This window comes from Lagenorhynchus albirostris, chromosome 2 (assembly GCF_949774975.1).
Source record: "Lagenorhynchus albirostris chromosome 2, mLagAlb1.1, whole genome shotgun sequence".
In the NCBI taxonomy this organism is placed as follows: domain Eukaryota; kingdom Metazoa; phylum Chordata; class Mammalia; order Artiodactyla; family Delphinidae; genus Lagenorhynchus; species Lagenorhynchus albirostris.
This window is the reverse complement of record NC_083096.1, coordinates 176,401,169-176,427,920: the sequence shown is the minus strand read 5'-3', so window position 1 is coordinate 176,427,920 and position 26,752 is coordinate 176,401,169. Positions and strand designations below refer to the sequence as shown.

The 26,752-nt window shown below is 45.2% G+C and overlaps 2 protein-coding genes across 2 annotated transcripts; both read left to right on the top strand.

The window, feature by feature from the left end:
• The first annotated feature begins 4,164 nt into the window (after window positions 1-4,164).
• Window positions 4,165-14,058, top strand: CFAP107 (cilia and flagella associated protein 107). The gene is made up of 4 exons (XM_060141980.1): window positions 4,165-4,278; window positions 8,848-8,961; window positions 12,467-12,644; window positions 13,874-14,058. Exons 1-4 carry the CDS (start codon window positions 4,165-4,167, stop codon window positions 14,056-14,058), a joined length of 591 nt encoding a protein of 196 aa, XP_059997963.1.
• Window positions 14,059-19,789: 5,731 nt separating this feature from the next.
• Window positions 19,790-22,766, top strand: LOC132515614 (PRAME family member 15-like). Its single transcript, XM_060141979.1, has 3 exons — window positions 19,790-20,076; window positions 20,507-21,079; window positions 22,193-22,766. The coding sequence occupies exons 1-3, from the start codon at window positions 19,790-19,792 to the stop codon at window positions 22,764-22,766; spliced, it is 1,434 nt and encodes a 477-aa protein (XP_059997962.1).
• Window positions 22,767-26,752: the final 3,986 nt, after the last annotated feature.

Here is a 26,752-nt window from a genome sequence, read left to right as displayed (position 1 = left end):
ATTAATATACGATACTTGCTTTTCTTTTTCTGACTTCCTTCACTCTGTATGACAGCCTCTAGGTCCATCCACATCTCTACAAATGACCTTATTTCATTCATTTTTATGGCTGAGTAATATTCCATTGTGTATATGTACCATATCTTCTTTATCCATTCATCTGTTGATGGAGATGTAGGTTGTTTCCTTGTCCTGGCTATTGTAAACAGTGCTGTAATGAACACTGGGGGGCATGTGTCTTTTTGAATTATGGTTTTCTCTGGGTATATGCCCAGTAGTGGGATTGCTGGGTCATATGGTAATTCTATTTTTAGTTCTTTAAGGAACCTCCATACTGTTCTCCATAATGACTGTATCAATTTACATTCCCACCAACCGTGTAATATTAAGATGTTATTTGCCTTTTTCCACGTTGTTGACATTTGCACTGATGGTGCAGAAGTGATGCGGGTAAAACTGCCAGAGCCTGTGCATAAATCAAGGCAGTGCCATTAACATTTGTATTCTTCGCCACCACACACTCGCAGCTTTTTAAAAAAATTGCTAGTTTCACTTCGTCCCAGCTTACCCTTCACCCCTCCCCCACGCCGTGTCCTCAAGTCCATTCTCTACGTCTGCGTCTTTATTCCTGTCCTGCCCTTAGGTTCATCAGAGCCATTTTTTTCTTTTTTTTAGATTCCATATATATGTGTTAGTGAAGTGAGAGAGTAGCATTGACATATACACACTACTAAATGTAAAATAGCGAGTGGGAATCAGCTGCATAGCTCAGGGAGATCAGCCCAGTGCTTTGTGACCACCTAGAAGGGTGGGATAGGGAGGGTGGGAGGGAGGCACAAGAGGCAGGGGATATGGGGGTATATGTATACATATAGCTGATTCACTTTGCTATACAGCAGAAACTAACACAACATTGTAAAGCAATTATACTCCAATAAAGATGTTAAAAAAACTGCTAGTTTCACAGAGTGTCCTTGATGAAGAAGTAAAAATTATTAATTTTATTAAATCTTGACCCTTGAACAGATGTCTTTTTCACATGCTGTGTGATGAAATGGGAAGGATGCATGAGAAAGCTCTGCTGTTGTGTGCCCAAGTTCAATGGTTCTCTTGAGAAAGAATGCTCTGTATGTGATTGTTTGAGTTATGAGTGAAATTAGCTGTTTTTTTTTTTTTTTTTTGCAGCTTGTGGGATCTTATTTCCCTGACCAGGGATCAACCTGGGCTCCTTGCTGTGGAAGCTCAGAGTCCTAACCACTGGACCACCAGAGAATTCCCAGGGTTTTTTTGTTTTGTTTTGTTTTTTAATGAAACACAATTTTTACCTGAAAGAATGACTGGCAGACAAATCATGGTTATTCGAATTGGAACCTTTGGCAGATGATTTCTCAAAAATGAATAATGGAAGGCTGTCACTTCAAGGAAAACAATGGTCAGTAGTTGTTGCCAATGACAAAAATTTTGAGCTTTCAAGCTAAAACTAGAATTTTGGAAAGCCCGCATCTACCACTGTGAGCTTGTCAACTTCCTAATAGGTGCTTTTCTGATGATATCAGTAGGGATATTAGCAAATCTGATTATTTTGGGATATAGTATAATGAAACGTCAACATTTGGAAGATCTGCTCAGTAAAATTATCTTTTCCAAATGACCACCATGATGTTACAAAATTACAAATGGGTTAAAGATCTATCCAAAGCACAAGATCAATCAGTGAATTTTTTTTTTTTTTTTGCGATACGTGGGCCTCTCACTGTCGCGGCCTCTCCCGTCGCGGAGCACAGGCTCCGGACACGCAGGCCCAGCGGCCACGGCCCACGGGCCCAGCCGCTCCGCGGCACGCGGGATCCTCCTGGATCGGGGCACGAACCCGCGTCCCCTACGTCGGGCAGGCGGACTCTCAACCACTGCGCCACCAGGGAAGCCCCAATCAGTGGATCTTAACGTAATAGGGCTCAAAGAGTTCACTGAATCGTTTCAGATTCCACACTGCAACTAAACTTTAAAAACTGCCACTTGTTGAGTTTTGGTGTAGTAGCAAAGAATATCCATGATTAACTGCAAAGGCTAGTAAAATATTTCTCTTTCTTCTAACTACATATCTATGTGAGACTGATTTTCTCCTTTAAACAAAACAACATATTACAACAGATTGAAAGTTTGTTGTTACTTATAAATTAATAAACACTAATTAATATATAATATAATTCATTGGGTCGGGAAATTCTGTGGTGTAATATTCCTGTCATGACTGATTTCAAGCTACCAACATGACTACAGAATGTAGTGTTGGCTCTCACAAACTGGTACAATCTGGCTCCAGACCACTAATATAATCCACATTTTAAAAAGCCCTTTGGGTCCTCAATAGTTTTTAAGAGACTAGAAATTTTGAGAACCAGTGCCCTAGAGAAATGGCTATATCTGGCTACTAGGAGACATGTTCTGTGTCCAAAAGTATTTAGGAACCACAGCTACGTGCAACATGGATGATCCTTAAAAACATTAACCATATTGAGGAAAAGAATTCAGACTCAGATGAATACATGCTAGAGGATTCCATTTAAAGTCCACAATCAGGCAATACTAAGCTTGAGTGTTTAGGAATGCATCCTTTGGTGCTAAGCATATACAGAAAATCAAGGAAGAGATTGCCACAGAAGTCAGGTTGGAGTGGAAGAAGGCATATGGGAACACTTCTGGGGTGCTGGGAATGTTTTATTTCTTGACCGACATGCTGGTGGGGTTTTGTATACTAGAATTCATTTTTTCTGTACCTTTATTTTTAAAGTAATTTTTCATGTTTGTGTTACATTTTACAATAAAAAGTTTTAAAAAATGGAATTATACAGAACACGTAGCTCTCTTGGGTTTTGATTGAAAGGATAGCCCATCTTCCTGGCTCAAGACTTGCCCAGACTATGGTACCTACCAAATAGAAGTTTGCTCTGCTCTATCTTCCATGTCCTTTCCCTGCCACATAATTAGTTTCAATATGGAACAAATAATTTCCTGGATTTTCTCTATTTTTGTTTAAAAGCCATTGGAAAACACTTTCTCTGAATTGCTTTCTTGAAATGGAATGTCTTCATTTGTGGCAAGCAAGACTACAGTGTACTGCTTCTTTAACTTAACCATATATTGCAGGCATCTTCCTATGTCAGCATTTTTTAACAGCTACAGGGTATTTTTTTATATGATGTGTCACAATCAGCTCTCTGCTGATAGATATCTAGGTGGTTCCTGATTTTTTGGCTTAATGAATAAGCAAGATCATGGTCTTTATCCCATTGGACTGAGCTCTATAGGGATGGGGCCCTGGTCTAGCCACTGATGCATTGTAGCCCCAGCTCAGTGCCAAGGATGTGGCATATGCTTGCTAGAATGACTCTGGAATGAATGAATGGAGATGATCTGAATGAACAATATTTATTAGTTTGACCACAAAGATAGGATTCTTCCTCAAGCCCCTTAGGCAAAGGGCCAGATGGGCAGTGAGTAGAGCCCAGTGGTTTAGACCTGAATCAGAGTGGATTTAAATCCCAGCTCTCCACATGTGTGACTTGAGGCAGCTACTTAACCCCTCCTTGCTTCAGTGTCCTCATCCATAAAATGGGTACCGTCATTGGCACCTGCTTCATAGAGCTGCTCTGAGGATTAAACAGGTGAGTACATGTAAAAGTCTCAGTATGGGCCTAGCACATCAGCACTCATTAAGTAGTAGAATGTCATCATCTCAACTCGTTCTAGTTGTAAAAATGCAGCAAAGATGATGCCTTTTATCAGGTGGTGACATAGAAACCAGGTCCTTCTGCCTCCTGCTTTTGTGGCGATTGTTGTTGGTTTGATTTGCTTTTGGGGTGTCAATTTTGCTCCTGAAGAATCAGCTGCTGCCTTAAGGAGAGTATTTATACTCAGAGTCTATCACCATGGAGACAGTCAACAGTAGGGAATCCAAGATCACATCACCTCTCCCTGGAGGCTGAAAGTGGACTCTCAAGGCCCTTTTATTCTGTGAAGTTAGTAGAGTTTCATCTACTACCACTCCTTTTGACTGATGAAAAGAAAAAAAAAGGCATCCCAAACTCAGCAACTTCATAACATCTCCCACCCCCGAAACCTTAAACTGTGTTAAGTCAAAGAAGCTTGGGGCAAATCCTTACCATGCAGTTTCTTACTGCAGTAAGTCCACAGTCATTCTCCACTCCGAGCTGGAAGATTGAGGCCAAGTATTCAACCAGAGTGCTCACTGGAAACTGGTTGGAGGAGAGGAAGATGGTAAGAAAAGAGGAGGTGGACAGAGGGCTCAGAGGGAGACCTGCTAGGGAGAGGGAGGAGTTAGGACATTATTATTTTCAAAGGGCCATAGGCGACTGCATCTTAAGAAGGTGGCACTGTGCTATACATAGAGGAGTTATGTTCAAGCAATCATCAAGGTCCCTATTACATCTTGAAAACCTCATAGCACAGGTGTCAATATGGTTGTGCCTTGCAGTTCCATATTCAGTGGAGTGTTTCTAGGCATCCAGTGTTCCCTGTCCCTAATTCCACTGCACCTTGATTTGAAGAATATCTGCTCTCCCTGGGCTGGCCCTTCCCAGGATGTGTTACCTGCCAAGGCAGGCTTGACACTCCTTGTGTTGATGTCCAGGGATGAACTGCTGTTCTCTGGCACCTGTTATGCAACCTTGCCCTGCCTGTGCATTTCAGCTTTCACTTTCAAAACAGAACAAATGGGCTTTTGGTGTTCCCAAGTACCTTAAAGGTCATCACAAAATACTTTGCCTGAATTGACCTACTTAAAATAGAATATCTTCATTCGTGGCAATCAAGACTGACCCACTTAAATTTCTGCAGAGACGTCTAGACATCCTCATGTCTTCTTGGAAAATAGGCAAGGGAAAGAGGGTGAGATAGAATTGGCAGCTTTGATGCAAGTGCGGGGAAGGTTGATGGTGATTTCTGAGAACTGGAAAAGGCTGTTTTCATGGGGGAACATGAACATTTACCACCCCTCTGGTCAGATGTGGCTTTTGGCCATTTTTAGCCCTGACTGCACTTGGCTTTGTTTAGGGAGTAGGGGTGTGTAATCCAAGGGCAAGAAGGACTGCGTGAGCAGTCCCTTCAGGCTCCTGTGGGTAAGGCAGTACCCAGGGATATTATGGACTGGTGCAACACCTAGAGGAGATTGCATAAAGAGAGCAGAGTTGGAGTGATGTCAGAAAGATGGCAGACTAAGAAGCTCCAGGTTCCTTGTTCTCTCATGGAAACACTTAAAAAGCAACTATAGCCTAACTGAAACAACTATATGGGAGCTCTGCAAAACAAAGGTCTATAGCAAAAAATCAAATGCCCAGTAGAAAAAGCCACATTCAAAATAGTAGGAGATTCCATGGCATTTTTACTTGCCCTTTCTGCATTCCCTCCCCAGCACAGTGTGGTGCAGTGTGGGGGAAGCAGTGGCTCAGCTCCCAGTTCCCTCCCTGGAACCCAGAGGGAGTGGAGCAACATTGTAACCTGTCTGGAAGCTGCCTGAGGGATTGGTCTCTGTTCTGCCTAACTCAAGAGACCAGACAGGGAAAAGTGGGTAGTTCATATTTTAGGCTAGGAAAAGCTTGAAAAGCAGCAGTGGTCACAGTTAATGAAAGCTGCCAGGGGACTACAAACTTGCAAATGTCTGGGGGCAAGAAATTATAGGTAGAGGAATGCAACAGAACATCGAAGGCTCTGAGAAGCCAGGAAGAGACGCCTCAGATAATTAAGGCATTTTAAAGCAGCCATGTACACAGGGGAAATAAAAAGTGTGTGCATGCATGCGCGCGCGCGCGCACACACACACACACACACACAGAGGCCTAAGGAGGATGCATGCTCATGTTCAGAAAAGTCCTGAGAAGAACTTAAACCTTCATACCTGGCTGATTCCAAGGCTCAGAACATGCCCTGCTACTTAGCGGAGAACTTTCCTTGAGTGGAGCCAGTCTGCAAAGACAAGGAGAGATGGCTGGTTTTTTCAAGTGCTCAGTGTTCAACAAAAAAATCATAAGGCATACAAAGAAACAGGAAAAGATGGCCCACTAAAAGGAAGAAAATAAAGTGGCAGAAATGGTCCCTAAAGAAGCACAGGCAATGGAAGTACCAGAGAAAAACTTTAAAAAAACCTGTCTTAGGGGCTTCCTTGGTGGTGCAGTGGTTAAGAGTCCACCTGCCAATGCAGGGGATACAGGTTTGATTCCTGGTTCAGGAAGATCCCACATGCTGCAGAGCAACTAAGCCTGTGTGCCACAACTACTGAGCCTGTATGCCACAACTACTGAAGCCCGCATGCCTAGAGCCTGTACTCCTCAATAAGAGAAGCCACAACAATGAGAAACCTGTGCACCTCAATGAAGAGTAGCTCCTGCTGGATGCAACTAGAGAAAGCCAACCAACATCAACTGAGACCCAACACAACCAAAAATAAATAAATAAAGTAAATAAATTTAAAAGAATTAAAAAAAAAACCCACCTGTCTTAAATATGCTTAAAGATCTAAAAGAAAATATGGACAAAGAATTAAATGAAATCGGGAAAATAATATACAAGCAAAATGAGAATATTAATGAAAGATAGAAATTATAAAAAGGAATCAAACAAAAATAATGGAATTGAAAAATTCAGTAACTAAATTGAAAAAAAATTCACTAGAGACATTCAACAGTGGATTTGAACAAGCAGAAGAAAGAATCAGAGAACTTGAAGACAGATCATTTGAAATTACTGAGTCCAGGGAGCAAAAAGAAAAATGAATAAGAAAAGTGAACAGATCCCAAGGACTTATGGGACATCATCAAGCTGACCAGTATACAGATTATGGGATAAAAGAGAGAGAGAAAGGGGCAGAGAGATTATTTGAAGAAATAATGGCTGAAAACTTCCCAAACTGGAAGAAAAGATATAGATCTACGAATCCAAGAAGCTCAATGAAGATCAATAAAATAATCCCCAAAGAGACCCACACAGAGACAATTATAATCAAACTGTTGAAAGTCAAAGAAAAAGAGATCATCTTTAAAGAAGCAAGAGAAAAATGAATCATCACATACAAGGGAGCCCTAATAAGATTATCATTAGATTTCTCAAAAGAAACCTTGCAGGTCAGAAGGCAGTGGAGTGATAAATTTAAAGGGGTCAAAAATAGTAACAACAAAACCCCCCACCCCACTATCAACTGAGAATACTGTTTTAGCCAGCAAAACTCTACTTCAAAAATGGAGAAATTAAAACATTCCCAGATAAACAAAAGCTGAGGGAGTTCATTACCACTAGGGCTGCCCTACAAGACATGCTAATGGGAGTCATTGAAGTTGAAATGGAGAAATGCTAGACAGTAACTTGAAGCCATATGAAAACATAAAGACCTCTGGTAAAGATAAATACACAGACAAATATAAAAGCCATTATTATTATAATTTTGGTTTGTAATTCCACTATTTTCTACATGATTAAAAAACCCAAGTGTATAAAAATAATTATAAATCCATGTTAGTGCATACATGGTAGATCAAGATGTAATTTGGGACATCAATAACATAATATGGGAGAGGGCAGAACTCTAAAGGAGTGGAGTTTTTATTAATGAGTTAAGGCAAGTTAGGATCAATTTAAAATAGATTGTTACAAAGCACAGCTAACATCATACTCATGAAAAAGAATGAAGTTGGACCCTTACCTCACACCATATTAAAAAATTAATTCAAAATGGATCAAAGACCTAGATACAAGACCTAAAACTATAAAACTCTTAGAAGAAAACATAGAAGAAAAGCTACATGACCTTGAAGTTAGCAGTGATTTCTTGGATATGACACCCAAAACACAGGCAGCAAGAGAAAAAAATAGATCGATTGGACTTCATCAAAATTAAAAACTTTATGCATCAGAGAACTCTATCAACACTATCAACAGAGTGAAAGCAGGATCTTGAAGAGAGATATTTGCACATTCATGTTCTCAGCAGCATTATTCACAGGAACTGAAAGGTAGATGTAATCCAATGACGAATGAATGGATAAACAAAATGGAGCATGTACATACAATGGAATATCACTCAGTCTTTAAAAGAAAATTATGACATATGCTACCATGTAGATAAAACTTGAAGACACTATGCTAAGTGAAATAAGTCAGTCACCAAAAGACAAATACTCTATACTTCCACTTATCTGAGGTACATAGAGTAGTCAAATTCACAGAGACAGAAAGTAGAATGATGGTTGCCAGGGGCTGAGGGAGGGGAGATTGGGGAGCTGTTGCTTAATGGGGACAGAGTTTCAGTTTGAGAGGATGAAAAAGTCCTGGAAATGGAGGGTGGTTGTGGTTGCACAACACTGTTAATGTACTTAATGCTACTGAACCACACACTTAAAAATAGTTAAAATGGTACCTTTTATTATGCATATTTTACCACAATGAATTTCAAAAAAAAATCAACCACAAAAATGTAATATAATGGGGGAAAGAAAGAGTAGAGTTGGGAAGAGTGAGCAACAAAGGAGAAAAAGAAAGGGAGGAGTCGAGCAGGGAGAGAGAGGAGAGAACAGAAACAGGAGTGACCATGAGATATGGTCAGATGACACCAAAACAGCTTTCCCAAGGGCTCTTGGGGGGTTGCCAAGTCCCTGAGCACACTCCTTTTCAAGTACTGGAAGGGAGGGGGGCACAATTAAGCCTGTGTTGTGCAGGATGCCCGGGGTCCATATTTACCCTTTTTCTGCCCAGCTTCCAATGGTTGGGAGCTGAGGGGATGCAGCAGAAGTTTGAGAAGGGGCATCACAGAAACTGTCCTGAATATTTGGTCTTTTTCAGTTCACCAAAGCCACTGAGAAAACACCCCAGACCATTTATAGAAAAGAGTATATCCCCTTCCCAGGCCACAAACCGGACCAGACCTCCAGGTGGTACAGCAAGAGGAGAGTTGAGGTAAGAGGGCTCGGGACCCCCCACTCAGGCCTGACTCCCTCCCAATGCTCAGGAGACACCAACAGCCAGACTCTTTCTAGATCCATTTCCCTCTTAGAAACTCAGGAGTAACCTCATTAAATACCCTCCCCAGCCAGATGGCTGCCAATGTCACTCACCCTTATTTACTGGGTGGACAGATATCAATCTAATCTCAAGCTGGTAGCATTCCCCTTGGCTGGTATCCCAGCACTTTCCTGGGCCATTTCCCCCCTCTCTTCACACTTTTCCAACAGGGTGCAGGCAAAGAATATGGGAAACAAACAAAGGTAAGTGTTCAATTAAGGTGAATGTAGTCAGGAATCACACAAAGTACTCCAAAAGTTAAGTCGTGGTGATGTTTGAACAGTGTTTGTAGCAGCTATGCCCAAGCGTCCTGTTCTTTTGTATGAAAAGTCAAGGACTGTTCAGTGAACTCTCACTTGTTGGGTGCCTGTTTGTGAGTGTGGCTGTGTTCCAGGCTTTCAGAACAGGGAGCAGGGCACTGCAACCTCGGAACATGCCTTCCACGCCCAAGACCAGGCATTAGAGACATTTATCAAATTAGGTGAGAGTGTTCCAGAGGCTCAGAGATCCTGGCCCTTCCAGGAACAGGAGAGAAAGCCTCTTCCTATATCAACTCTCATGGGTACTTCCCACCAGGTTCAGCCTGGAGAGAATAAGCTTGTAGGTGCTCACCCACTGGGTGCACAACTATGCCCTGTCCCCACCATGATCTGGGTGTTCCCCCAAGTTATTTCTTCTGCCAGCCTGCTGCTCATAGAGGTGATTTCTGTCCCCTCACTCCCACCCCACACAACCCTACCTTTGCCTAAATTCAGGGTGGGGGCAGGGAGGCACAGAATGAGGGATGGACATCCTTCAGAATGGAGCATTTTAGAGCTGGAAGGGACCCAAGGGATTGTCCAGCTCAGCAAGCTCATTTTCAGATAAAATGTGCCCAAGGGTGGCGAGTGTCCTGTCTGAAGCTGTGTAGCCTGTCGGTAAGGGACGGAACAGGGGGCTGCTCAGCACATCAAGAAATCAAGCAAAAAGTCTCCTCAGATCCCTTTTCACCACCTGCCAGAGTTGACTCTTCAACTTCTGCATTTGGGGATTCATGTCAGTATAAACAGTGCCAGATGTTCAGTTCTGTGCTAGCATCCCTGGACCATGACGGCATCTCTGGTTTGTGCTGTCATATCTGGGTCGCACTGCATGGTCCTCGGACCGTGCTGATGCTTTGGTGCTGCCAACCATTAGCATTAGTGTGCACTGAAGACACAAACATATTTGAATACAAGGAAGTCAAAATCAGAACCCACAATCCTAACCATCCCCTAACCATCAATGTACATGAGGCATTTAGCCTAACTCTCAATACACCTTTGGTGCCTTTTTTTTTTTTTTTTTTTTTTCGGTACGTGGATCTCTCACTGTTGTGGCCTCTTCCGTTGCGAAGCACAGGCTCTGGACGCACAGGCTCAGCGGCCATGGCTCACGGGCCCAGCCGCTCCGCGGCATGTGGGATCTTCCCGGACCGGGACGCGAATCCGTGTCCCCTGCATCGGCAAGGCGGACTCTCAACCACTGCGCCACCAGGGAAGCCCCTTGGTGCCCTTTCTTAAAGACATTTGTTGTCCCATCACAAACCCTGATGAGGGATAACCACACACACATAGAGCCTGGATAAAATTAAGATGCCTCCTCCAACACATACACAAAATAGAACCCAGCAGCTGGATATTCGTGTCTAGGGATTCTGTTCAAATAGCCTGTTTGTGTGCTGAGGACACTGGAAACAGCATCGCTTCCACATCGCTGCTTCAGTTCTGTCAGCTCCTCTGTGTGCTCCATCCTGTGCTCCCCTACTGGGACAGCCTCCATTTCCATCTCCCTCCCCACTTTACTCTCCTCCCTTTGGCAAATGCTGCAACTGCTCTTCCAATTGACCATGGATCAATGGAGTTTTTATCCCCTAGGCAGGTGTTTTAATCATGTTTTTTATCTTCTGTATTTTACTTTGATATTTTAGGGGTCTTGCTAATCCTGGAGAGGCTGCCCCTCCCAGGGTTAGCTGATTCCTAGGGACAGTAAACAACTTGCCTGCCATCATGCCTTTCAGATGCAAACCAACCAATCCAGAGACCATCCCTCCAATCACCTCCTTTATCTAATGCTCACATGCGAGGCCAATATTCCCCATTCCAGGCCCAGGCAGTGACAACCAGAGACACCCTGAATTTATTCAAACTGTGCAATCCTACACTTCTCAAACATGCCTACCCTGCTTTGCCCATTCCTTTGTTGGAAAGCGCAACGAAGGCTCTGGGCCATGTTCTATCTTCAGTCCTTCTGCCTCCTGACTGACCCTTGTGCTTCCCATGTGGTCCTGTGCGATGTGACATGCCCCCTCCTCTTGGGAATTGTAAGTGATAGACTTCTTTCAAAGGTAGTTGTCTCTATGTCTGTCAGCTTACTGTACCTGATCAAAACAAACATCTTGTGTGCATGGTCAAGATAGCTGAGAACCCCTCCGACTTGCTTTCCCTGACCTTGGAAATATACTCCAGACACCTGGTGATGTGGACCTTGGGAACCCCTGCTTAATGTCTGTGCCCATCCCCCTGTGTCTCCCTGTGGCCTTGTGATCTGACGGATTCATGGAACCACAACTTGAAATATTCGGTGCAGCCGGTGTTTTGGGGCTGTAGTAGGCACAGACCTCCCCGCGACTCCAGACAAGAGGACGAGCATGGAAATCCACATTATCTTCCCTGTAGATCAGCCCAGTCCTCTAGGATTCTCTTTTAGGGCCAAGAGGATTTTCTTAGGAAAAGCACTGATTCAGGCAAACGTCCCAGAGTCGGGAGAACACGGCTTTCTTCTCCCTGTAAGTAACTCCCCACCAAAGAAATCACCCCCTGAGTTGCCAGCTGAGGGAGACATAAATCCTTTGCAGGAGAAGGCAATTTACGGAGCATTCGCTGACTCTTCCCATAGTAACTGATTGAAATAGAAGGTGCAGACGTCAGGCTCGGCATTTAACATCTTTCACTTGCCATGGAAATCGGCGCTTGGAAGGATGAGACTTGAGACAGATCAAAGGGGGTAATTTCAGATCCCCAGGGCATGCAATGAGATGGCCCGGACTCCCCTATTCAGCTGGGTATCCTGACTTTCATGTTACTGCATCCCCCTAGCTCGTTCTCGGCATGAGTTGTCTTGGCATAGGCTGGGAGCTCCTCACGCAGAGAGCTGACTGCAGCTGAGGTGGGATGTGTGTTTGAAGGTGAACTGCGTCATGGTGGGCAGACAAGTGTGTTTCCTGTTGGTGGCTCCCAGGGCTCAGGCAGCCACACTCCCATGGGGGACCCCTCTCCTTCAGCACCACAGATCTCCATGGCGGGCAGATTCTGTCTCCAGCCGCAGCCAGGTGGATGCCTTCGTCTGATTGGTAACATGTGCCCTGTGTCTGTCCTTCCAGGGGCTCCCGTACAAACACCTGATCACCCACCACCAGGAGCCCTCGCGCCACCATCTGATCAGCACGTACGACGACCATTACAACCGGCATAACTATAACCCAAGCTTGCCCCAGCTCCGCACGTGGGATAGACATAGGTTGCTGTGGCTCCCAGAGAAAGCTGACTTCCCCCTTCCCGGTATTTTTATAATGCGGGATCGCCTCCTTTATTGGGCTCTAAAGGGTTCATAGCTGCATAGGGCTGAGGTGTGCCCACCTGGTGCGGAAGAACCTCACAGGTGACTCAGACTCCAGAAAAGCATTAGAATGAGAAGATAGAGAAAGAGTCCTATTTACCCTCCAGGCCACCTGCCCTCTCCCTGTGTTGCTGGATGATGTTGCTGTGGGATGAAACTGTCACCTGCAGCACCATGTTTGCCTGGAGCACAGGTGGTGGGGCACAGCGTCACTGCACACTCAGATCCATCATCCATTTCATAAACACTACTGAGTAATCCCCAGGTGCTATGCCCTATTGTAGCATCTGGGGACACAGCAGTGACAGATAGGGAGGAATTCCTGCCCTCAGGGAATTGACACCCTCATGAGGAGACACAGAAGACATCATTAATGAATAAGATAACGTAAGATCCAGTGCACTGCACCGGGATATGTGGTATGAAGAAAAGAAAACGGGTAGCGGAGAGAAAGTGAGGCCGGTATATTGATTCTCGTTGGGATGGGATGACAAAGGACGGTCTTTCTGGAGGAAATAACTGAATTGAGAAGGAGGGAGCCGTGCAGGAATTGGAGGGAAGGACATCCCAGGGGAGGCAAGAGCGAGTGACAAAGCTGCTAAGTAGGGGTAGAGGAAGGCCAGGTAGGGGCTCACAGGCCACAATAAGGAGTGTGGACTTTGTCCTTCCCTCAGTAACAAGACTTTGCACAGATTTACCAGGAGAGTGCCTTGATCGGATTTACATTTCAAGCTGCCTCTATCCTTTGCACTTATCTTTTTGTGGAGAGTGAGAGCTTGTCAAAATGCATTACTTTGCAAGGGTTTCTCTCAAGGTCACTCTCGCAAGCTCACGCTGCTTCCTTCCCTGCTGGGGTGGGGCAGTTATTATCCAGGAACTGATGGGGCCACACTTTCAATCAGGTCATGGGGCTGAATTTTCCAAGGCTTCTCACAGTACCTGGCCCCTCCTAGGTACACAGGGAGCAGGCCACACCCTGAGGCTCTCGGGGGTTTGGCAGGACCACCACCCTCCTGCAAGCCTCCTTCTCCCCTCTGGTGCACGGCCAGCCTAGCTCCCTGGTACGGCAGCCTGGGAGAACCTGCAGGGTCCAACCAACCATTCTCCTGTCCCATCAACACTAGCCTCCTCCTCTAAGCCCTGTTCACCCAGACTCTTGTTTGCCTTGCAGCTCCCCCTACAAACTACGGACTCTACGAGCAGTTGAAGCAGAGATGGCTCCCATCACCCGAGGCCACCCGGAGGGAGAGCATTTACACTTCTTCCTACCCCAGACCACCTTCTGGTGCTACGTCTCAGCGGGAGCATGCGATTCCGGGGCCTCCCCATCGCCTGCAGCCTGTCCCACACTCCTGAGAACTGCCACCCCATCACAGCACAGGTGGAATCACGTGGAGACCCACCACACCGTCGGACCTGCCAGACAGCAGGCGGCTGCACATACTTCCAGAATTTTAAATCAAGCCGATCTGAGCGGCCCTTGGAATCATGGTCTGTGTTTTATACTTTCTACCCCTCCTCCAAACCCACAGGTCCTTTCTTTTCCAGCCCACAAATAAAGCCCTTTGACACAAGGAGTGTCATGTATGTGCAGAAGACAGACTTGAAAGTCAAGAGTAACTGGAAGAACCCATAAGTTCCCATATTTCACACAAGGGGAAACTGAGGCCCAGAGAGGTAACATGACTCCAAGTTCTCACAACTCAGTACATATCCTCCAGGAATGTTTGTTGAATGAATGAGTGATATGATGAATGCGGAATAGAGGAAGGGTGGGTAGAAGACATAAGAGATAGCTGGCATGGAGCCAGCTGGCCTCCTCACGCCTCCTGCACCATCCATTCACCCCACAAACATCCACTGAGCCATGGTCAAGGCAGCCTCTGGCCTCACAGCCTTCTGTCCAGCAGGAAAGGGATGTGAATGCATCCCTTTCCTGCATTCAGGAGAGGGTGACGTTGGGGGACAGGCTTACAGAAGTGAGGACCTTGGGGGCCAGTAGGTCATAAGGGAGATCACTGGGGTTGTGCTGAACTAAAGGGGTGCATGAGAGCAGTAATGGGGGCATGGAGACATGAGCTAGTGAGCGAGGGCTTCCCTGAGGAGGGGATATTTAGGCTGAGACTAGAATGCTGAGCTGGATGAGCCAGGTGCAGGGACAGGTGGGAGGGAGGACAGGGTGGCTCAGCCTGCAGGAATGGCATATGTGAGGCTTCGAGTTGGGAAGGAGCTCGGCAGGTCTGTTAAAGGTCCAGAAAGGTGGTGTACTAGTTCTTATTGCTGCTGTAACAAATACCACAAACTCACTGTCCTAAAGTAACACAAGTTTATTCCCTTACAGCTTTAGAGGTGAGAAGTTCACAGCGAATTCTCGGGGCTGGGTTCCTTGTAGGGGTCAATTCTTTCCTTGCCTTTTCCCGCTACCAGGGGGCACCTACATTCCTTGGCTTGTGTCCCCTTCCTCCATTTCCAGACCCAGCAGTGTAGCATCTTCTTTTCTCTCTGTCTCCCTCTCTAAGGATTCTTCTGATTATGTGAGGCTCACTGGATAACCCAGCGTCATCCCCCATCTCAAAATCCCTCAATCCATCTAATCCTTTCCAGGCAGTTGAGACGGTGGAGGGACAATGGTTAGGGGTGGAGGTGGGACTGAGTGGATCCCAGAGCCCATGGATGTCCATACGTGGTCAGCGTTCCATGACCTTACACACACACACACACACACACACAGACACAGAGTCTAAAAGGTGGCTGTTAACACTGTAGTGACCGGAAGAATCTGTGGGATGTGCGTGTGTTTGGTTGTGGCAGGTGGAGGAGGGGACGGGGAACAAACATTCAGGTCATAGCAACCCATCACCGTAAAGAGAACAAGACCCCAGTGGACCAATCAGCATTCCAGCGGCCCTCCTCCTCTGGAGGCCACCCTCAAGCCTCCTGTAAACTGCCAAGGCTATGGGGACTCCTGTGTCTTTCCACCTCTGTGGGTCTCCAACCCGACTGCTCTGTCCAGGCCAGGATGCAGGCTGTGCTCTCTCCCTTCTTGCTCCTTTGTCCACTGACAACATTATCTCCAGGTACCCATGACAGTGGGTGTGAGACTCTTAATCAGATCATGGAAATCTTTCAAAGGGTCCCGTCTTCATTCCAACTCCCATGTGACCTGCCTCTGCTCTCCCTGCCCAGCATCAGTGACTTTCACCTGTTCCCAAGTTGGCCGCACTTTTCACTAAATCAGCGTTTGCACAGTCTACCCAGTGCCCCAACACAGTCCCCTCAAATGAAAACGTTCTTTGTTTGAGCAAAATTTATTCAGCCTCCTGAATCCTCTCCTGGGATTGTCTGTGTACTTCCTTGTAAAATCTAGTTTCAATAAGAACCATAGGTCAGTCCAGCAAGAATCCCCATGCTTGATATCTGATGACCCCAAAAATCTGATCAAATTTCCTCACTGCCCACTATTGGTATCAGATCATGCTGGGCTGCCTTTAGCAAGAAATCTGTTACATTGGTTCAGCCAGAATCCCTCCCAGACTTTATTAATTTACCAGCCAGTAACCCCCCTGCTTTTTGGATGTGAATCCCTATTCCTATCTGTTGAAGTTTGAATGAAGCCAAGTCACATGCTGGGGTATCTTTCCCTCTATTGTCATAGCCCTGAATAAAATTTGCCTTCACCATGTAAACCTGTGTCTGTCTCTGATTTCCTTCTGACACGTCTCGCTCAACAGATGACTGCTCAGGCAGGAAACCTTCTGATTTTCCCACAAATGCCCACAAATCTGACAACAACCAACTTGGAGTCTAGCCACTTTTGCTATTTTCCATATCAGCCCTCGAGTTTTTTTCAGAGAATCAGTTTCAACTTCTCACTTTAAAACAATGGTCTTTTTGGACCTCATAGAAACTGCCACCCCATAGAAACATCCCCAGCTTAAACTCTGCACTTCCCGCATTTCCGCTAACATCATGTGAAGGCTCTCTGTCAGTCCTTTGCAACATTTAGGTTGTCTGACAATTTGAGGGGTCCTTCTGATCCTGTCACCTAATTATTCACTGCACAGAAATGGGAAGATTCCTCTACCTGGAAGAAACCTTGATTCGCCAGCCTAAAAATGGAGAAAATAGCAGCGATGTTTAGATTTTCTGTGAAGGTGATCTGAGGTAGTGAATAAAAAGTGTCCGCACCATCCTTACCCAGTTTTTGTTCAATAAACAGAGATGTTTATGATTATCAGTGGTACTAATCTCACTCTACCGCAGGTCTTTAATAAAAGGGATGGTTGGCCTGGGAGTTAAAATGCCTATTGAGTAGAATCCAATTTAACCCTATTTTATGCAAAGGTCATTTATACCCATGGCAGAAATGTGGTGAAAGGAATCTTCCGGAATGTGACCCAGAGGGAAAACACCCTTAAAGAATCTTTGACTTGGTGGCCAGTGCTATATAAGAATTGTTTGGGCATCAAATAAATGGGGTGGGAGAGAGGCATGGAAAATTCTTAGAGATAGAGGAAAATTCTTAGAGATAGATATTTGTGAACTTAAACTTCAAAAGAATCTCTGTGTGATGCAGCCCAGGTGGGAGTCATCCCTGAATGTGGTAGAACCTTAAACACCAAATAGAAGAGAAAAAAATTTCTCTATTTATGAAGAGAAAAGAATTTTATTTCTGTGCCTAATGGTGTCTCCTTGTTCAGAATCTGTCTTGAACTTAGCTAAGTTTGAGAAAACAGTAATTACCTAAATACATTTGCAAAGTGGCCAATGGGATTATGGTTCGGCTTCCAATAACCAGAAAAAAGTCTGGGGCTATTTGCCATCTGGAAAGTGTCTTCAGTGAGAAAAAAACTTAAAGAAAACCTCTCCTGGTAGCACCTGCCCCTGGATGACCGTGTTATTTGCTACTGACCCACGTTTATTTCTTCCCTGGCTCCAAGTTCCCAAAGAGCCCACAGTGCCCACCCTCAGTGGCTCTCAGTCTTGGAAATGTCTGATTCCAGGATTCACATCTCTTCCTCTTCTCACATTCTTAGATTTAGTCTTTTCATGGTGTTTGCTGTGCTGATCCCAACTTTCTAGGAGGAAACACCCTCAAAGGTGACACTGTTTCCTCCGAGCCACTCTCTTTTACTTTCCAAATATCACCCAGAGAAATGTCTTTAAGTCTCCATCCTCCTTAGGAGAATAAGAACTCTTTATTTTCAATTGTTGCAGTCATTCAGTGGTCCCTTCAGGAATGCTCAGCTCCGAGAGGTGAAGCCCCCACCCTTACTTCTCACTGTGATCTTGACATGCCCACCTTCACCGAAGGCTCGGCTTAAGGCTGGAACACCAGCCACATCCACAAATCTCTTCCCTTGCTCCCTGAATAGGCTCATCATCTCGTATCTTTGCTACATAACATCCAAGTGACAAGTTGATACAGAAACACGTTTATTTTGTTTACTTTGGGAACAATACCACTGTCTTAATGAAGCTGTTTTAATTCAGGGACATTTCGATAACTTTGATATGGCCGAAGATCCCCCAATAAGGATGGTTTCAAGTTATGTTTTTTTCTCGTCCGATGTCAGGAAGCAATAATCCCTTTCCTGTTTGAGCCCCCAGGAATATAACTGTCTATATTGGTAGAATTCAGTCAATGTTTGTGGAGTGAATCCACGAATGGGTCCTTGATTCCCCCTCCATCATTCTTTCTGTTTCCTGAATGGATATCTGATTCAATCAAGTAATCTGGAGAAGAACGGAGATCCAATCAGGATCAATCCAATGAGCAGTATGGAATATAATCAAGGATCCTTTTCTGATTGAGTTAGTAGTTGGCCAGAGGGATGATGGGATTAGAAAGGTGTATAAATGCCTCAGCCTCTGAAGAAGGAATGCAGACTCTTCTGGCTCCAGCGTCATGGGCTGGGGTCTCCACATGGTCTGAGGTCTGAGCACCCTGCCAACCCCATCACAGCAGTAAGTTACCAACCTCAGCTAAGGACACCCTCTTCTTACCCATGGTAAGCTGATCTTGAAGCTGATCTTGAAGGGTAGCATGGATCTCTGGATGGCACAGAGAGTTTTTGAAAAATCATTTTTTTCAGATGAACACATTTCAGGTTTTGGTTTTGCCTCTCAGTGTGGTTTTGCCTAAATCTCAAATATTCTGATTTGTTCTTTGGCTTATCTCATTTTTAAATGTCCCCACCAAGCAGATATTATTTTTAAAAATAGTTATTTATGTATTTGGCTGAGCCAGGTCTTAGTTGCAGCATGTGGAATCTTCATTGCAGTATGCGGGACCTTTAGTTGCAGCATGTGGGATCTAGTTCCCTGATCAGGGATTGAACCCCGGCCCCCTCCATTGGGAGTACAGAGTTTTTTTTTTTTAACATCTTTATTGGGGTATAATTGCTTTACAATGGTGTGTTAGTTTCTGCTTTATAACAAAGTGAATCAGTTATACATATGGGAGTACAGAGTCTTAACCACTGGACCACCAGGGAAGTCCCTCAAGCAGATATTCTTAATAAAAAACATCTGTTTGGAATGTTATTTCTTGAAATTTAAATTTAAAATATATATTTTGTGGATAAATAGCATTCACTGTAGGAGTATCTCCTTAATCTTTACCAGCCAATTAACTGAGGTAACTGAGGATGTAGGCTGTGTTGGTCCATCTGACACTCCTCTTCCCATAGATTTAGGGCTCTAAGTCATGGTCTGCAAGTCTTTCCCAAATAAAGATTGGAATCAGCTCTCAGGCTCCTTGGTACCCACTTCCCAGTAGGACAGGAATTAAGCAGAGCAGTGGATGGAACTGAATGAGCTAGTGGTTGCCTTTCCTCCTCATTGGTACTTGTGAGATGCTTGTTCTGGATCCAGTAGGGAACATGTTATAGTTTTCTGCCCCCTGAGTCCACAGTGTAATATGGGCTAATTGAGGCACTTCCACCTCTGCCAGGGCAGTGACCTTGGCCTGAGTAGGTACTTCTGAAGGTTTGGGAGACAGTCTGAGGTGTGCTCCTGCTTGGCCTGAAATCGATGCCTTGTTCCCTGGCAGTTTCCACAGGATTCCTTTTGGAGCAGAGTCAGGATGAGTGTCCAGACCCCACCCAGACTCCTGGACCTGGCGGGAACAAGCCTGCTGAGGGATGAGGCCTCAGCCATTTCTGCTGTGGAAGATCTGCCCACTGAGCTCTTCCCACCACTGTTCATGGAGGCCTTCCATGGGAGACACATCGAGACCCTGAAGGCCATGGTGCAAGCCTGGCCCTTTGTCCGCCTGCCTCTGGGGGACCTGATAGACATGCCTCATGTGGGGCCCTTACAAGCAGTGCTGGAAGCACTTGATGTCCTACTTGCCCAGAAGGTTCGCCCTAGGTGAGTCTGATTTGCATAGCCTGGTAAAATCCTGGGCTTCCTGGAAGAGACAGGTGGGATGAGGGAAAGTAGATGGACAAGGGATGGACAAGAGGGTTCTGATGATGACAGTGAGGGAGTTCCGAGGCATTGGCTCACTATGGGAAATGCCTTCCTGATATGTAAGTGTACCTAAGATGCAAGGGGGGTTGAAAGAACATGCCCCATCTCCTTCCTGTGACGCTTAACAGTACTAGAAGTGAAGAACTAGAAAGGGGGGGAAGGGAAAGGGAGATGGAGGAAAGTGAGGCAGAGAGGGAAGAGGGGGAGTCAGCAGGTGATGACAGGAATGTGAAATAAAAACACAGGTGGACAGTCTGTTGTCAATTCTGAGACAGTGGTTTTATTCTGTGTGGATTTTAATGCACCCCCACTACTCTGTTCCTCATAGGAGGTGCAAACTGCAAGTGCTGGATTTACGGGATACTGGCCAGACCTTCTGGAGCATGTGGTCTGGAGCCAGCACTCATGGGTGCTCAAGCTCAGGAATGGTACCAGTGGCTGAGCACAGGTCAATGACACAGCAGCCCTTGGCTCCCTTGGAGGTGTTCATAGAACTTTGTCTGAAGAAAAGGACCCTGGATAATTTCCTCACCTACCTCATCAGGTGGGTGGAGCAGAGAAAAGTTTCCATACACCTGTGCTGTAAGAAGCTGAAGATTGTTTCAATGCCCATGGAAAATATTATGACGGTCCTGAGTAGGGTGCAACTGGACTGTATCCAGGAGGTGCAAGTGAATTGCACCTGGCATCTGTCCACCCTGGCCGCGTTTGCTCCTCTCCTGGGCCAGATGGGTAATGTGCAGAGACTCTTTCTCTCCCCCATTCTTGTGTCTGCCTTTGAGGAGCTGGAACAGCAGCACGTTGTCCAAATTACCTCTCAGTTCCTCAGGCTGCACCACCTCCAGGATCTCCGTATGGAATCTCCCTCCTTCCTTGAAGGCTGCCTGGACCAGATGCTTAGGTGAGAGTGGGCCACTGACCAGGTAACAGTGAACACAACACTAGAATGTCACGTGAACTGTGTCATTTGCTGCTCTATTCTGTAGTGTGGTATCCCATAACCACACAAATCAAGGTAGAGGAACAAACTGCTATAGAGGTTCTGTAATGGGACACCATAGTAGAAAGCTATAGATCATAGGGTTAGGATCAAGTGAGGGTGGACATAGGTTCTTCCTTAGAAAGAGATATCTATGTCAGATGACTTAGGAAATTAGGTAAGTGAAGAGGTAAGAAACTACCTCAGATCCGAGCAATTCTAAAGAGAAGCTCTGGGGAATTCCCTGGATGTCCAGTGGTTAGAACTCTGCACTTTCATGGCTGAGGGCTTGGGAAACTACCATCCCACAAGCTGCGTGGCAGAAAGAGAGAGAAAGAGAGAGAGAGAATCTCTGTGCTTACCAGGTTTGTGAACACAGTGAGCTTGTCTGAAATTCCCAGTCTCTAAAAGGCTGTCTTCTGCTCCAGAAAATTAATATTTAAGAAATGCACGACTCTGAGAGGATGGCAGTGGAGCAGCAGCCACAGATAATAGAAAGTGGAAGGTGGTTTGCAGATGATGCAGGGGTGTAAGTGAGCCCCTGCAGACTGGCAAACCCTGTTGATGATGTGGGATCTTGTCCAGTTTGATTCTCTATACATGTCTCCCACCAGCGTCCACTGGCCCAGAGATACAGGTGCCTAGGGCTTAAGCATGGTCTGAAAGAAGCCTGAGTTGAAAGCATTTTATATTTTCTCTCCCAATATTCAAATTCAGTGATGCCCACACTTGATTGAGACTCAATGTTAGGCTCTCTGCTGAGTAGGTTCTAGTGCATTTCATCATCTTCATTCATCATTTAAAAGAGGCGAAGTAAGTTTCACCCTGCTTGACCCATAATGAAAGAGAGCTTTCAAGATACTGTAAAGTTGACCCACTCACACAAAGAAGATGACAGGAGTCAGTCTAGGTATTCTAGGTATTGACCTTCTTAAGGCAGTTAGTAGGACCTTGGCTTTGGGCAAATCAACTATCTGCCAACTTTAGCTCATGCCACCCTGGATTCTCAGACCTAATTGCTTGTTTTCCCCCCAGATGCCTGAACACCCCCTTGGACAACCTCTCAATAACCAACTGCCGGCTTACAGATTCAGACTTGCTCCATCTGTCTCAGTGCCCAAACATCTGTCAGCTAAAAGGCCTGGATCTGAGTGGTGTCACGCTGACTGACTTTAGTCCTGAGCTCCTCCAAGTTCTCCTGGAGCAAGTTGCAGCCTCCCTCCAGGAACTGAACTTAGAGCAGTGTGGGATCAGTGACTTTCAACTTGAGTCTATCCTGCCTGTCCTGAGCCACTGTTTCCAGCTCAGGACCCTTAGTCTGTGTGGGAACCTCCTCTCTATGACCATCATGGAGAAGCTGCTGTGTCACACCACTGGTATGCCCCATTTAAGTGATGAGTTTTATCCCGCCCCTCAGGAAAGTTACAGCCCTCATGGAGCTCTCCACCTGGGCAGACTTGCCCAGCTTCGGGATGAGCTAATTGAGATTATGAGGAATTTAGGATGTCCCAGGGCCATCTGGCTTAGCTCTAGCCCATGCCCTCGCTGGGGCAATAAGACATTCTATCAAGAGGAGCCCTTTCTATACCACTGCTATATCTCTGCCTAGTCGGGTGCATCTATCAAAAGCTTTCTTCTGGGCATTTGGAAACAAAAATCTAGACAATAGATGCATCATGAAAGGAAAACAGACCTGTCATTTCAGATATCAGCTCAATGTGAATGGGAAAAGGAAAGGTGATCCAGCACAGGTATAGGATTGCACTGGAAATGCAGATGCTGGGAGGTGAGGGGACTTTCAGGGACATGTGCTTATAGCATCAGAAATATGAATCTAAATTTCTGGATGGAAATTTGGGCTGGAGACACACATGTTGGCATTATCCCTGAGGGGGGGTGATTGTAAAGAAATGGTCAGAAATAAAGAGACCTTCAGTATAAATGTACTAATGTTCTCCATGGTATATTATCCTGTTTTCACCTCCAGTTACTGATGAAAGAAAATGCACCAACTTGTCTATGATTGGGAACCCTACTATTCCCATCAGTTCTCTATTCTGTCTTGGACATCTTTGACCTCCTTACACACTTCTGTGGCTGTTCAGTGGGTTAATACACACAACAAGGGAAAAATACTCAGTGGTCAATGACAAGCTCTTGACAGGGCCCTCACTGTTGACTCAGGCCATGACCCTGGACATGAGCAGTCCCCATAGTTCTTTAAGTGGGTTCATTAGTCCCAGTTCCTGGCCTTTGTGTGTGCTGGGAAAGGGCTTCACTACACAGGTCAAGACCTCCAGTTCTGGAAGGGGTCGTCCACACTGCAGATGAAACAAAGTCTCTTGTCCTTGTCAACCCATGCTTGTCATGAGGGGGTAGTGGTCTTCATTGAATTAAACTAGTTGTGACCAGTAAAGACATACAATTTCCTTTTAGCATAATACTAAAATCTTACGGGCAAATAACAGGGTTTTAGTATTTCCAAACCACATTAAGAAATTATATCCTTTTGTAGGGTTACGTCATGTCATTGAAAGACTGACATTAATCCTATAACACCTACTATCTCTCCCTATCAGGGAAGACTAGTATAGCATGCTTTATTATCAACATATCAGCATGTGTAAAACGACACCTCCTATATACCTCTTATAACCCATAGTCAACCTTCCCTACCCTCAGTTCCACAGCCTCAGATTCAACCAGCTGCAGATGGTGTAGGGCTACACTTACTATAGAAAAATATTCGCGGGTAAGTGGATCTGAGCAGTTCAAGGGTATGTTGTTCAAGAGTCATCTGTATATACAGATATATATTAGGAGGGATTTATTATGGGAATGGATTTACATGGTTACAGAGACAGAGGTCTCACAGTCTGAAAGCTAGAGTACGAGCTAAGCCGGTTTTATAACTCAGGCCAAAGCTTAGGGCTGAAAACTGGGGGAGCTGATGATGTAACTCCAAGTGTGAGGCTAAAGACTTGAGAACCAGGGGCCACTCATGTAAGTCCTGGAGTCTCAAGTCTCAAGAGCCCAAAGCTGCTATGTTCATGGTCAAGAAGAGAAAGAGGGAGAGAAGACTGTCTTGTTCACTCAGGCCCCCAAGATATTGGATGATGCCCACCCACATTGGTGAGGACAGCTCCCAGCCCCGCCCGCCCCGGCAGGTGAGCAGACAAGCCTCTCGGGCTGGTGAGTGCCTGTCGGCACCGATCCTCTGTGCTGGAATCTCTCCGCTTTGCTCTCCGCACCCCTGTTGCTGTGCTCTCCTCCGCGGCTCCGAAGCTTCCCCCTCCGCCGCCCGCAGTCTCTGCCCGCGAAGGGGCTTCCTAGTGTGTGGAAACCTTTCCTCCTTCACGGCTCCCTCCCACTGGTGCAGGTCCCGTCCCTATCCTTTTGTCTCTGTTTATTCTTTTTTTCTTTTGCCCTACCCAGGTACGTGGGGACTTTCTTGCCTTTTGGGAAGTCTGAGGTCTTCTGCCAGCGTTCAGTAGGTGTTCTGTAGGAGTTGTTCCATGTGTAGATGTATTTCTGGTGTGTCTGTTCGGAGGAAGGTGATCTCCGCGTCTTACTCTTCCACCATCTTGAAGCTCCCTCCAGTAGTATTGATATTTTAATAGCAATTTAAAGAAATAAGATGCAAGAGTAGTCCCCACAAGACAATGCAAAGGATGTAGGCTTCACAAGGTCTAGAACGTTTACTCCTAAAAATAGTCTAAGAAAGTAAAAAGTCTTTGTTGTATAGGTGGAGGCAACAAAGGTTAAGATGACAAAGACCTCTGAAAGTTGGCACAGCCAAAAATGCTGCTCAGAACCCCACTCTATTTGACTGGTTGTCATATGGACACAATATGTGTACTTTTTGAATGGCAGAGACCAAGCTCTCAAAACCCAGAAGAAAAAACAAACAGCTAAGAAGATCAGATAGAACATTTACCTCTCAAAGAAATGGGGAGATAAATGCACCTTACTCCTAGAAGGGCTTTTGTTTCTGTAAGTTTAGGATTCTGAAAAGATATTTTATCAAGCTGGCTTTTCCTGACTGTGTGTGCAAAACGATCAAATTTGGAATGTCAAAAGAACCCCATTTGGTCATTTAAAATTGAGATCTCGGGCTTGCCTGGTGGCGCAGTGGTTGAGGGTCCGCCTGCCGATGTGGGGGACGCGGTTTGTGCCCCGGTCCGGGAAGATCCCACGTGCCGCGGAGCGACTTAGGCCCGTGAGCCATGGCCACTGAGCCGGCACGTCCGGAACCTGTGCTCTGCAATGGGAGAGGCCACAACAGTGAGAGGCCCGTGTACCACAAAAAAAAATAATAATAATAATAAAATAAAGAAATAAAATTGAGATCTCCCTTAATATAATTTCCCCAAGTAAGTAGTTTCTTGCAAGTGTAAGCTCCATGCATATTGTAAGTGAATCAGGCTCGGGTGTTAGTCGGAAGTCGGCTTTCTAACACCCCTCATTTCTCTATTTGAGAGACTTTGTTTCCCATTTTAAAGTTGAATTTGTTGGGAATAAAATTTACTAAAGAGATTGTGTGGTGAGCCAATGTGCTGCTTGTGAGCTTACCTCCTGTGGGTGTCACTGTAGAGTGATTTCAACTGTCTTTTGCGTCTTTGTTTCTCCCTCTGGCCATCTAAAACCACTGTGGGAGCTCAGATCACTGAATAGTCAATTCATATACATGATCTGAGGATGAGCAAGTCTTTTAATTAATGAATGGTTGTCCCTATGGGACCACTGCACAGTATGAGGACTCTGCCTCCACCACTCCCTCAAATTTTTCAGTTTCCAGAGAAAGCTGTGACTGAGTGGGAGGAATCTAGTCCCTCTTCTTCAGAGCAAGTCTCTCATGTCATATTTTCACTTTTATCCCTACAAATTCTGTTAATACCAGGGAAATATGGAAATTAAATCATTATCTCAAAAAGATTTCGGGAACCTCATATTCAATGCTGCATTATTTACAATAACCAAGATTTGGAAACAACCTAAGTGCCCATCAATGGATGCTGGAGAAAATGTGATATATTAATATAGAGGAATATTACTCAGCTATAAAAAAGTAAGAATATTACTCAGCTATAAAAAAGTAAGAAATCCTGCCATTTGCATCAACATGGATGGACCTTGAGGGCTTTATGCTAAGGGAAATAAGTCAGAGAAAGACAAAAACTGTAAGATCTCACTTATATGTAAAATCTAAGAAAAATAGAATCATAGAGACAGAGAACAGATTGGTGGTTGCCAGAGGCAGGATGGGAGGATGTAGGAAATAAATGAAGGTGGTCAAAAGATACCAACTTCCAGTTATTAAAAAGTAAGTCATGGGCAAAGCGAGAGAGAGGCATGGACATCTATACACTACCACACATAAGGCAGATAGCTGCTGGGAAGCAGCCGCATAGCACAGGGAGATCAGCTTGGTACTTTGTGACTGCCTGGAGGGGTGGGATAGGGAGTGTGGGAGGGAAGGAGATGCAACAGGGAAGAGATATGGGAACATATGTATATATATAACTGATTCATTTTGTTTTAAAGCAGAAACTAACACACCATTGTAAAGCAATTATACTCCAATAAAGATGTTAA

Coding starts and splice junctions, on each gene's coding strand:
- CFAP107 (XM_060141980.1), top strand. CDS start 4,165: ATGCAGTTTCTTACTGCAGTAAGTCCACAGTCATTCTCCACTCCGAGC. Junction 4,279..8,847: donor GGTTGGAGGAGAGGAAGATG/GTAAGAAAAGAG, acceptor GGTCTTTTTCAG/TTCACCAAAGCCACTGAGAA. Junction 8,962..12,466: donor ACAGCAAGAGGAGAGTTGAG/GTAAGAGGGCTC, acceptor CTGTCCTTCCAG/GGGCTCCCGTACAAACACCT.
- LOC132515614 (XM_060141979.1), top strand. CDS start 19,790: ATGAGTGTCCAGACCCCACCCAGACTCCTGGACCTGGCGGGAACAAGC. Junction 20,077..20,506: donor GCCCAGAAGGTTCGCCCTAG/GTGAGTCTGATT, acceptor TGTTCCTCATAG/GAGGTGCAAACTGCAAGTGC. Junction 21,080..22,192: donor TGCCTGGACCAGATGCTTAG/GTGAGAGTGGGC, acceptor TTTTCCCCCCAG/ATGCCTGAACACCCCCTTGG.